Source organism: Bos indicus, chromosome 26, assembly GCF_029378745.1.
Source record: "Bos indicus isolate NIAB-ARS_2022 breed Sahiwal x Tharparkar chromosome 26, NIAB-ARS_B.indTharparkar_mat_pri_1.0, whole genome shotgun sequence".
Lineage (NCBI taxonomy): Eukaryota > Metazoa > Chordata > Mammalia > Artiodactyla > Bovidae > Bos > Bos indicus.
This window is the reverse complement of record NC_091785.1, coordinates 9446083-9458915: the sequence shown is the minus strand read 5'-3', so window position 1 is coordinate 9458915 and position 12833 is coordinate 9446083. Positions and strand designations below refer to the sequence as shown.

The 12833-nt window shown below is 36.2% G+C and overlaps 1 protein-coding gene across 2 annotated transcripts in view; it reads left to right on the top strand.

Annotated features, from left to right (window-relative positions):
- Positions 1 to 12833, top strand: part of ATAD1 (ATPase family AAA domain containing 1) — a 63971-nt gene that overhangs the window by 48568 nt on the left and 2570 nt on the right. For both annotated transcript variants that reach the window (XM_070780437.1, XM_019952806.2), the window contains exons 7-9: positions 3397 to 3486; positions 6595 to 6645; positions 11943 to 12076. In XM_070780437.1, coding sequence (XP_070636538.1) covers positions 3397 to 3486; positions 6595 to 6645; positions 11943 to 12076 — 275 coding nt within the window. The remainder of the gene's footprint in view (positions 1 to 3396; positions 3487 to 6594; positions 6646 to 11942; positions 12077 to 12833) is intronic.

The following is a 12833-nucleotide window of genomic DNA, read 5'->3' as shown; positions in this document are numbered from 1 at the left end:
TTATTTTCATTAGTCTTGGAGGTGGATCCAAAAACAGCTGTAGTTTATGTCAGTGTTCTGCCTATGTTTTTCTCTAAGAGTTTTATGCATCTGGTTCTTTAATCCATTTTGAGTTTATTTTTGTGTATAGTGTTAGAGAATGTTCTCATTCCATTCTTCTACATGAAGCTGTCCAGTTTTCCCAGCACCACTTATTGAAGAGACTGTCTTTTCTCCATTGTGTATTCTTGCTTCCTTTGTTGTAGATTAATTGATCATAGGTGTGTGGATTTATTTCTGAGCTTTCTGTCCTGTTCCATTGATCTATAAATCTGTCTTTGTGCCAGTAACATACTGTTTTGATCACTGTAGCTGTTTATGTTCATATGTTTATATGTGTAAGTTTCTGTGTCTTACCAGGAACCAAGGCTTGACTCTGCTGAGTAGGTTTCCTTATTTTTCACCATGTTTCTCAGGTGATAGTACTTGATGAGTCCAGCTTTATGTAGAATGCTCTCATGAGGCCCTCTAGCCTGTCAGATGTCCAGCACACCCCACTGTCTAAGATCTGTTCACATCCATGTTATGCAGTCAACTTCTGCCCCTGCTTACCTCCATTATATGGAGAAGCTTTACTGATAAATAAACCTGTCAGTTTAATTCCTTTACTTTTTTGCAGACTTATTGTTTAATTTGAGGTTTTCTTTTTAATACCTTATTATTAATTTTTAAATATTTTGTAGCCAGAGTTTAAGGATATCCTTTGTCACATTACCACAGATCAAAAGTCCTGAGACATAATTCTCAGGAAGAAAATTAAGCCTCATATCCTCCTTCTACGTCACTTTTGTTAATCGCTCGGTCATGTCCAACTCTTTGTGACCCTATCAACTCCTATAGGGAGTAGCTATAGGCTACTCCTATAGTCCCCCAGGCTCTTCTTTCCATGAAATTCTGCAGGCAAGAATACTGGAGTGGGTTGCTAGTTTCTTCTCCAGGAGATCTGCCCAACCCAGGGTTTGAACCTGGGTCTCCTGCATTGTAGGCAGATTCTTTACCATCTGAGCCACCAGGAAAGTCCCTTTTATGAAAATATAATTTCATTTTGAAGAAATTGCCTTTAGTGTTGGATGATTAGACAAGAAAGCACAACAGAGATAAATGTAGGTGAATTAATAGAAATGATTTTTATTAATAATTGGTTCTGGTAAATCTATTCAATGAGATTGGTGTGCAGGTTTCCAAAAACTAATTATCTCCTAAGCAATAGTATTTATAGTATGCAGAGAATTGACTAGTTAGTGCCTGTAAGAGAAAATAATTTAATATTATATCTTATCAGAGTATAGTTTTAAAACCAAGGAAATAATAATATCTGAATGAAGTATACTTCAGAGCTGCTTCATCCAAAGCCCCATGGTGGGGTTCTTGCCACAGAGGAAACTGAAATAGTTGCATGACCCCATTAAGCCTGTCACTGCTACTGGAAATCCAAGTTGGCTGATGACATATTCATCTTGAAATACATGAGACACAAAAGCTAACATTGTTTTTAGGGGATTAATTGACATAGTTCAACTTTTGAGATGTATATTTAGATCTGATTGTTTTAAATGTAAAATAATTTAAAAAAATTTTTTAATATTTTGTTTTAAAGATTTTTTTAAAATTGTCAGTTCAGTCTTAACTAATACCTAAAATGTGCGTTAATTTTGCTACATAAATACAAAAAAATTACTGTTGCTTCCCATTTTTAATTTTAGCTTATCTGCACTAGAGTTAATATATATGTAAATGTTATCGGTTTTGCCACTTAAAATTTGCTTCTGTAAGTAATGTTGGTCACTCTTGCTTTGCTTATTCATCATGGATATCTGTTGTTACCTTACATGTATTCATTAGACCATGTTGTGCTAAACTGTCTGTATTCCTTGATCCTAATTTTTAGGGTTTACTCTTTCATAGTGGGCTTTTGTGTTAGGCTGTTTGTTTACCTAGAATATTTCTCAAATTTCAGCCCCCTTTTGAGTTTTTTCTCGGTACTTCCTCAACCACAATGGTTTTTGTGATTCTCAACCTAATAGAGTCATCTTCAACAAGCTTCCATGTCACTTAGAGTCTCTCTTTCAATATCTTATGAATACTCTATCTCAGAACGTACTTAATGTTGATATTTGCTCGTATAAAAAACGAACTCATTTGATCACTTCTAAAGATAAATTTTGTTTTACATTGGGTAGAAATTTTCCTTATTAGTTTTATAGAGTTGTAGAAAGTCAATAAAGAGAAACAGGTAAGAGCATTAATATTTTGACTTGAGGACCAGTTAAACCAACTATAAAATTGTATTATGTTTTGGAACTTTTTCTCAAATTTGTATTTATATTTTTTCCCTGTAGATGGCAGTCTCTCCTGGTTAATTGAAAGTAATTTGGCTGTTGAGTGACATTTAATGTAAAGAGTAGAAGTAGAATATAAAACTTAGTGGATTTTTCAACATGTTCTGGAGTTAGATTTCAGACTATTTCAAAAACCTAAGACATCTCAGGCTGAAATAAAAGTTTTCATTAGAATACCAATGAATTTCATTTTAGAGAGCAGATGTATATGTTTATTGTATTATACAGAAATATCAATAATAGTAATATTGAAGCCCTTCAGAAATTAAATTGTTTTGTGTATCTTTGTCTTTATTCTTGTTGATTTTTCATCTCTATATCCTTTATACATAAGTGGCATAGACTCAGAGGCTGGTAGGGCCGCCAGCAATTTTTTTTTCTTTTCTATTTTTTTAATATTCTACCCAGCATTTTGATGTCTGCTTTTATTTTGTTGCCCTTGTGTAAAGTTGGATTGCTTGAGGTTCTATTATTATTAAGAAGATTCTACCTGCAGTGCTGATAGTACCATGAAATGATGGTGTGAACTCTAGAGGAAAAAATACACAGTATGTATATTACTATTACCAGAATCCTCAGACTCTGGTAGGGAAACGATTCTCTCCTTAATATTATTAAAGGACTTGAATTATTCTGTCACATATACTGCCAAGCTGTTATAACATAAATAGCTTTCAGTTATTCAACATGTAGCGATCAAGTGACCATATTTTGCAAAATAGAGGAGGTTTTTTTAAATTTTTATAATTCCTTCATAACTGAATAGTATATTTTTTTAGTTACTAGAAGTCTGGTGAAATGCAACAGTCTTACCAGCTCTGCTATCATTTGATCTATTTAGGATTAACTTTGATTTGTATCTATAAATATTTGAGTAATACTGGATTAAAACAGATTTCTTATAGAAGATTTAGTATAAGCCCCACTTAATTTTCTATATCTTCTAAGCCCTAGTAGTAACAACTTAAAAGGAGTATTACTGGTATATTTAATAGCTTTGTTTTCTTTATATATTTAGGTCATCGTGATGGGAGCTACTAATCGTCCTCAGGATCTGGATTCAGCTATAATGAGGAGAATGCCCACGAGATTCCATATCAACCAGCCTGTAAGTGGGTTTGATTGATATTATGAACAGTTGTATATTCATTTTTTGCAGATCTTTATCTGTGATTTCAGGAAGGGAATGATTAAAAAAATAAGACTTATTATTTATCACAGGCAGGGAAGGAATAGAGCAAGAACCCCATAATTACTGGTGTCCTTTCTACTCCTTTTCTTGCCTTTGTACTGTCTTTGAGATCAGTGTTGTTTACGTCTGTATACATTTGCGTCTCTTCAGTGTATAGAATTACCTCAAGTTTCCCTAGACATGTTAGTGATTTTCTTTAGAATGTAGCAAGAAAATGTAAATTATCGATTTGTTTTAGGATAGGATGAAATTAGGGGTTTTAGGGTTAAAGAACTGTTCTGTTCAGAAGGCTGGACAGGGAGAATATCTGCTATTTATTTGATTAATTATTAGTAGTTGTAATTGGTGCTTTCCTCTGACAGGATTAATGAGTAACCAGTAAGTACGATATTGCACTTTAATATAAGAATGAAAATCTGAGATTGGTGTTGATCCAGTTGTAACTTACAGCACTCTTTTTTGCTGGTTAAAAGTACCCTCAAGTAGAGGATGATAACTTGCTGATACTCTGTTACACAGAATCCCCAAATCTTGAATTTTGTCTGCTTTTAGATTAAAAAAGAAAAAACAAACAGGGTTAGTACTAGACTGTGCAGCGTGCAAACATCATGTTACACAGATCGCTGTTTAGAACTTCCACTGTCACTCCTTTCAAATTTAAAATCTCTGGCCGGAAACTTTTGCCCTATTTTATATTCTTTAACCTAACAGTTTGTCTCTGTAAACATGGTTATGTAAAATTGGTAGTTGTGATCTCTGTAAAATTACTCTGGTCGACTGTTTGCTACAGCTACAGCCTCTGATTCCTCTGGAGGGTATACATTTACTTAGGCAGTCTATTAGAGAATTTACCTGATAATTCAGTGGAGAGATTTTTTAATGTGATACGGGAGACTGGAAAATTTGATTAATATTTATTGAGCTTGTATGTCAGATACCCACTAGGTTCTGATGAATAGAACATGGCCCCTGCCCTAAAAGAACTCTGTATTGCAGGGGGAGCCAGACACAAAAATAAATAATGCAATATGTACTTTACAAAGATATGTGTAACCAACTGCAAGGACCTGAGGTGATGATGAAAACTAATAATTCTATCCGAGGAGTTAGTGCAACTTACAGAATCCAGCTGGGCTTGAAGGATGAAGGATGGTAGGAACTGACTCATTTGAAAAGATCCTGATGCTAGGAAAGATTGAAGGCGGGAGGAGAAGGGGACAACAGAGGATGACATGGCTGGATGGCATCACCGACTCGATGGACGTGAGTCTGAGTGAACTCCAGGAGTTGGTGATGGACAGGGAGGCCTGGTGTGCTGCGGTTCATGGGTTGCAAAGAGTCGAACACGACTGAGCGACTGAACTGAACTGAATTAAAGCAAGGAAATGCTTTTTTGCCACAGTGAACAAAGGCAAGGAGGTGTGGAAGCCCATATTTAATGGAGACTTTTGGGGATATTCAGTTACAAGGCGCCAAGGAAAATCAGTGGTTATGAGCGGAAAGGGTTGACTGCTGAAGGTTTAGATGACCTTTATATGCTTCATACAAGATATGTGATTTTATTACCAGAACATCAGAATATTTTTAGAAATAATTAGTTCACTTCAGTGGTTCTGAAAATAAAGATTACATTGATAGAATCTCTGCTTGTAGTCTAATAGCAAACAAAGGGTTTTGATGTACGGTAGTAGAATAGAACATAGGGTACAACAGCCTGTAAATTAGCCCTTGCTAAAGTTGTAAGTTTAATATATTTATTGTGTGAGTTCAGAATGGGTTGTGTAACACATTTTATCAAGTTTGCCATAAATTTGTATACTGTTAATGCAGAAACTACGATTTTTTAATCTCCCTTTCATTCTGTTTTTAGTGAACACACACACATTTTATAGGGTGATTTTTTTCTTATGCATAACTGTGATATCGAAGTATATGATAAACCTTACCTTAAAATTCCTTTCCAAGTTAAATGTTGATTAATAGCAAGTACTTATTGGTGATCACATAACATACCAAATTAACCTTTATACTTAACACAGTTGAGTTACAGAAATAGCAGTTTGGTTTGGTTTTGATTTTCACATCATTTAATTTGATACTCCTGGTAACTGGCTCTCCTTTTTTTTTTTTTTTTTTTTTAGCAGTTGTGGGAATAGGCAGGAGGAGTTCACCCACAATAATTTTTAAAAGCATTTGTATTTACTATATGTGTAAGATATTCTTTTCGGAGAAGGCAATGGCACCCCACTCCAGTACTCTTGCCTGGAGAATCCCATGGATGGAGGAGCCTGGTGGGCTGCAGTCCATGGGGTCGCTAAGAGTCAGACACGACTGAGCGACTTCACTTTCACTTTTCATTTTCATGCACTGGAGAAGGAAATGGCAACCCACTCCAGTGTTCTTGCCTGGAGAATCCCAGGGATGGGGAGCCTGGTGGGCTGCCGTCTGTGAGGTCGCACAGAATCAGACACGACTGAAGCGACTTAGCAGCAGCAAGATATTCTTTGAAAAACTCCTGTTCCTAGTACAGTATTAGGCAGCATCACTGGAGGCAAAAGCATACAAGCATATAAAGAAATACACTATCAACACTAAATAAAATTCACTAACACAAATCAGTGGACATGAAAGTTACATGTTGAGTGGAAGAACCAAGTAGGTGTTCTTGCCATCTCATCCAGTTACTGGTAAAAATTTTATGGCAGTAATGAGTTTTCAGAAGTTTCTTAAATGTAGAAAAGGAGATTTGCAGAGCTATAGAGGAAAGACATTGGTCATTCATTTCAAGGCATGTGCTAGGCACTGGGGATTCAGAATAAGAAGTTACAGTTCAGTACAAGAACCATAAATGATTAGTCTAGAGTCTAGAATTAGACCTTGCTTTAGTCAAAAGTTTCCATGACCTGTCAGAGTTTCTGTCATTTCCTGTAGGTATTGGGTAGTTTACAAGGAAAGGAAGAAATAGTAGGAAAATTAGTTGATCCTTATTTTTTTAATGCTAATTGAGAATTATCCTGCTTTTAGGCTCTGAAACAAAGAGAAGCAATCCTGAAACTCATCTTGAAAAATGAAAATGTAAGTAGAAAATTACAGTTTTTCCCCATCCTATAAATAAAGAAAAAATTATGTTCATAAAATCATTTTAGAAATGAAAAAGGAACCTGAGAATAATATAGTTTTGAACTTGTAAATTACTGTAGAACTCTTGGCTGCTTGTATAACTCAATCACCATGGCATATTTGAACTAATTAAAGATAATTAAAGGTTTTTTAAATAACCTTGTGTTTTCATATCTGTAGATTAAAATCCTCTGATATTTTTCAGACCAGTTTCAAGTTTTATACATTTGTTTTTGCAGAGAAGTATGGGGAGGTTTTGTTTTTCATTTAATTGGAATACTTTTTGAAGTTGAAAATTAGAATTAAAAATATATGATAATCATAATCTTTAATAATTTAAGGTTTTTAAAAATAGTGCAGTCACATGTTTCAAAAGTTAAAGTACATATATTAAATGATATACAGGGAAAAGTCTCATTTCTCTCTTATGTTTCTTATGTATCCTTTCAGATGGCATTATGCCTATACAAGCAAATTAGAATATACTATTACTCCTCTCGCCTTTTCTACATAAGCCACATTAATAAAGCTTATCCAGTGTTCTGTGTGTTGCTTTTTTTCACTTAATCTTTGAGATTCCATAGTAGCATATGGTTTCCTCATTCTGTTCTCTTTTTTTCCTTTGCACTGCATAGGGTCCATTGCATGGGTATACTATAGTTTCTTTAATCAGTGCCGCACTGAAGGACGTTTGGGTTGATTCTGGTCTTTCACTCTTAAAAAAACGGTGCATCGAACAACCTTGTACATGTGTCATTTGGCACTTGTGCCAGAAACATTAGTGGGGTGAATTTCCTAGAAAAAAAGTTACTAGATCAAAGCGTGTCGGAGAAGGCACTGGCACCCCAGTCCAGTACTCTTGCCTGGAGAATCCCATGGATGGAGAAGCCTGGTGGGCTACAGTCCATGGGGTCGCTAAGAGTCTGACACAACGGAGCGACTTCACTTTCACTTTTCACTTTGATCCATTGGAGAAGGAAATGGCAACCCACTCCAGTGTTCTCACCTGGAGAATCCCAGGGACAGTGGAGCCTGGTGGGCTGCTGGCTATGGAGTCGGGTCATACAGAGTCAGACATGACTGAAGTGACTTAGCAGCAGCAGCAGCAGCAGATCAAAGAGTATGATATTTATAATTTTGGTGTGGCTGTGCTAAGTCAATTCAGTCATGTCCAGCTCTTTTCGACCCTATGGACTATAGCCTGCCAGGCTCCTCTGTCCATGGGATTCTCCAGGCATGGATGCCCTCCTGCAGGGAATCTTCATGACCCAGGGATTGAACCCACATCTCTTATGTCTCCTGCATTGGCAAGTAGGTTCTTTACCACTAGCACCACCTGGGAAGCACTTATAATTTTGGTAGTAGTTGCCAAATTTGTTCATGCCAATTTACTCTTTTATGCCAGCGGTGTTAGATAGAGTGCTTCATGCCCTGTAGCCTTGCCAGCAAATGTTATGGAACTTTGTGCCAACATAATAGGGCATTCTGCCTTTTTTTAACTGTAGTATCTTTGGAAATTCTTTTAGAATTAGGTTTGTCATTGGTACAGGGAATTTTTAGCATTCAGTTTCTTACTCATGAAAGTACAGATGAGTCTTTAGTCAGTTTTATAATGCAGAATATGAATGCTCTCTGGATAATTGCTGACATAGGAATGTCTGATTTCCTACTAGCTGCTATTACTGTGCTGGAGGCATATTGTTTAATAGAATATGAAAAAAAAGTAATTGTGCGAAAAGATGCTTCAAATCAGTAGCACACAAATTTATTTAATAAGATGAGCACTATCATGCTTATTCATCCCTGAGCAGAATTAGAGTTTTTGATGCAAACATACAAATAGACTTATATTTTGAGTTTTTTCTTCTCTGAAGGAAAAAATGAAGCTTTTGTAATGATACTGTTTTCCAGTCTTTCACATTCCTTATTGATAGATCCTTAATACAGCTCACTCTCTTAAAAAAGATATACTGGTTCTGGCTTAATGTTAAGTATGAAAGAATTAGAACTAATAACATTATACCTAATAAAGTATCACATCTGACACTACAGTAAGAATGTTGTTTTTTTTTTCCCCCATACAGACTAACCTGAATGTATATATTTTCTGTAACAGTGGAAATTTAAAATCATGGGTTTAGAAGAGACACTTGAGGATTCCATTCTGGCTTGACCATTTCCTACTGTGTGACCTTGGGCAAATACCACTAGCATCTCTATGCCTCATTTTCTCACTCAGAAATTGAAGATGTCAACAATCTCATAGAATTGGTTTGATAATTTATATTAAATGTGTGTGAATATATATATGTATGTGTGTGTGTATATATATACATATATATATATATATATAAGATGCTTGGATTACCATGCAGTGGACAGCCAGTGTTCAAGCTATTTTGGCAGTTCATTAATTTATTATATATCCTGTTTTGCTCCTATTATTCAAAACCTTTTTTAACTTGGGAATTTCCTTCATACTTGCCTAATGAAAATAATTCTCACTACATGGTTTGTCTAGAACCATGATCTTAAAAAGGGCTACTTCTACAGTGCTTACTGTGTGCCACGTATTGTGGTGATACATAGTTTTATTTAATCCTCATTTTAAGCAGTGCATATTAATACCATTTTACACTTGAGGAAGCCAAAATCCAGAGAAGTTACATAATAAGTTACACAGGTTTACATAGAGTAGTGAGAGAGCCTTTCTTTTAACCTTTATGGAAGGCTATGTTAGTAATCTTGCTCTCTCAGTGAATGGAATCTTCTTCTTCTTATTTTCTTATATTTGTTCTGCTCATCTTTGTGGCATTTTCACCCTGCCATGAACAAGATTTGTGAGTGGTGAGAGCATAGTGTTTCTCAGCAAAGGAGTGGGCAAAGGATGGGGTGGAGGTATTGATTGTTTGAAGGAGGAAGACAACTAATATTTAACATCTCGAAGAATAATTTGGAAGGTCCTTTGTTGTAAACACATACACAGATAACTTTAAATCTAGCACCTGAACTTAAAAGGTTAATCTTGACATATTTTGCTTCACACACCCCCTCCCCTCTCTCTCCACCCTACACCGTCATTGGTAGCGCGCTGTGGAGAGCTCTCAGCACTGTCCTGAAGTTGGTAGTGTGTACTTCCATAAATATGTGTGGATAGAGACATAATTCATGTATAGGTATAGTTGTATAGTTTTTTTTTCTTCCTCACTTTTACAAACTATAGAGAAACTACATCCTGATATGTCTGATTTCTTAAGTACACATGTAAAAAAGAATTCCTGAGACACACAGAAAAGTTAAACTGCAAAGTTAGAAAAGTCTGACTGTAATCAGACTTAAGACTTCTAGAAGTATGACAAGATAAAATGAACAAAGTGAAAGGACAGGCCACCGGGGAAATACTTGCAACCCTGTAACCAACAGGAGACTAATGTCCTAAGTACACAGAACTCTTGTAATCAGGTTGTCAACTTGTGCGTTTGTTCAGCGCATCACGGATCTAGCTATTACTATAACTAGCCCTAGGAGCTCACGCTCTGATGTATCAGTACGTAAGACGTTAAGTGACAAACCTCCCAGTGTTATTGTAGATTTGTCCGTTTGTTATATTTTTCTGGTGAATTATTTTTTATCATTATGTAATGATTTGTTTGTGTTTGTGGTGATTGTTGATAAATTTGGATTCATTCTTTCTTATTTTAGTGCTTCCCATTTATTGAGCCTTTTTTCTCCTTGGACTCCCCGCACCCTCAGCCCACCCAGACCATCCGCTCCCACCTTCCAGTTGACTTACCTCTGCCCCAGGCCTTCATTCTCAGTGTTGCTCTTGTGTTCCTCATTCTTTTCCCCTCTTCCTCTAGTCACTTGGAAGTTACGCGTTCTTTTTTAGTGCTACTTAGTTCTCTAGGTGCCTGCACACTAAGTCTCTTCATTTATGTCTGACTCTGGGAGACCCTTGCCCTGTGAGACGTCTCTTATGGCTCCTGCATTGGCAGACGGGTTCTTTACCACGAGTGCCACCTGGGAAGCCCACTTAGTTCTCTACCCTTAATTAAATGATTATTATTACTGTTTATATATGAACTCATTTACATTTATCTGTATATAGTTTACCATTTTCCTTCACACCTCCCTTCTGGGTTCAGTTTTCTTTCTATCAGAGAGTGTATGAGTATGTGATTTCTCTCTACTTAATCTCCACATTTAGGAGTGAGAACACTGGCATGTGAAGTCCCAGTTGCAGAGTTAACAGTAGACTCCATGTCGTCTTACCTCCAAGCCTCTTCTTGTCCTTGTGCAGAGTTGCTACTCTTAACTTACACTGAGTTTTCCACAAAGACAAGTGGGAATTTAGTAACAGATAAAGATGGCATTTCATATCAACTTGGGGAAAATAAATGTTAAGACAAATGGTTAGCTAGGTAGGGGGAGAAACACAGCTGGATCTCCCTGCACAGTGTTCAAATGCTGGCTCTGTCTGTGGTGTGACGTTGGGCAATTTATTTAACCTCTACAGGTTTTACTGTTATCTGAAATTAAAAATGAGAATGCTTCCCTGACAGGATTAAATGAGCATAATCCATGTAAAGTACTTAGGACAGCAAATGACACATAAGAATCATTTATTACTGTTAGTTACTGTAATTAACTATTGACTTTCTCTTCTTAACCTTTTTATAAGCGTAATTATAAGTCTGTTATGTGCCCAGGAGGATCACTTTCTTAGCTTCACTATATAAGCTTAGTTGGGGAGCAAAATCATAGGTGCTTAATGAGTGTTGAGGAATTAGAATAGAATACCACAGCATGACAGTTCAAATGAGGGTTAGAGTGTGTCAGTGGAATATGATTTTCGTAATGGACTCAGGACTTAATGATCCGGGCTGTTCGCCATGTATGTTGACTTTTTATAGAAAAGTGCCCCTTTTCTATAGAACGTGGGACCTTCCTAAGAGGTACCAAAGTCAACCCAACAATATTTGAATGCCTGTTCTTCCCCATCACTCTGTGAAGTGTCTCGTGAGACTTATTTCAGTTTTGGTCATAGTGACAATTACTGAAAAGTAGATTTCAAATCTTAAACTTTTATGGTTAAAAAAAGAAAACTTCTAGAACTGAAAATTTCTAATGATTCTCCTCCCCTGCTGTTCCAGTATGCTTTAACTTTCTTTAATTCTAAGAAGTGTTTGGATATATCTCTTGCCATGTATTTTATATATATATTTTTTAAGTATGTTTTATGTTTGTTTAAGGTGGATAGGCATGTGGACCTGCTAGAAGTTGCCCAGGAAACTGATGGGTTTTCAGGCAGTGACCTAAAAGAAATGTGTCGAGATGCTGCCCTCCTCTGTGTCAGAGAATATGTTAATTCTACATCGGAAGAAAGGTATGTATATTTAGAGTTCATCTCTTAATATTTGTCAAACCCTTTTAGAGCTTTTAGGTTATTAACAGGTTAGGCTAGGTCTTCTGTTTTGCTTTATAATACCAGCTCTATTTACGAAATAAAAAGATAAATTGAAATAAAAAATTCACCAACTTTATTGCCTTTTTTCTGAAGGGGGTTCTGGAAATGAATTTGCAAGGGAGGGTGGTTATGGGGAGCACCTGGAATGAAGAGAAAGAAGTAAAAAGTGAATTTCTCTGAACATCCATGAACTGGGTTATATCAAGCTCACAGAAATGGAGGCTTGCCCATTTCTACCATGAAAACTGTTGCTCTGATATCCCTAGATTGCTTTTTATTTTTATTTTTAAAATTTTAAATTTCATTTCATATGGAAATGAGTACCATGTCTTCCAGAAATTTCACATTTATGGGGACATTGCTGCTGACTAGACTTCAACTTGTTAATAATGTATTTACTAAAAAAAGAAGTCATTTGTGACAGCAGCAAACTTTACTTGAATCCAGTTTCAAAGTATTTGGAGCTTAAGAAACCAATTTTGTACCAGCTGTATTAGTGAACTGGAATAGCTCAGCCCTGATAAACCAGTGTCCTGTGTTTCCCATAAGGTCATTCACCCTAGACTGGTATAACACTGACCATTTCTAAACCCCTGTTCAAAATATCAACCTTCTAATGAAGAATTTCTGTGACTCTTAGCAAACCAGTGTCCCCTGGGGGCTTGTGTGGAATGAA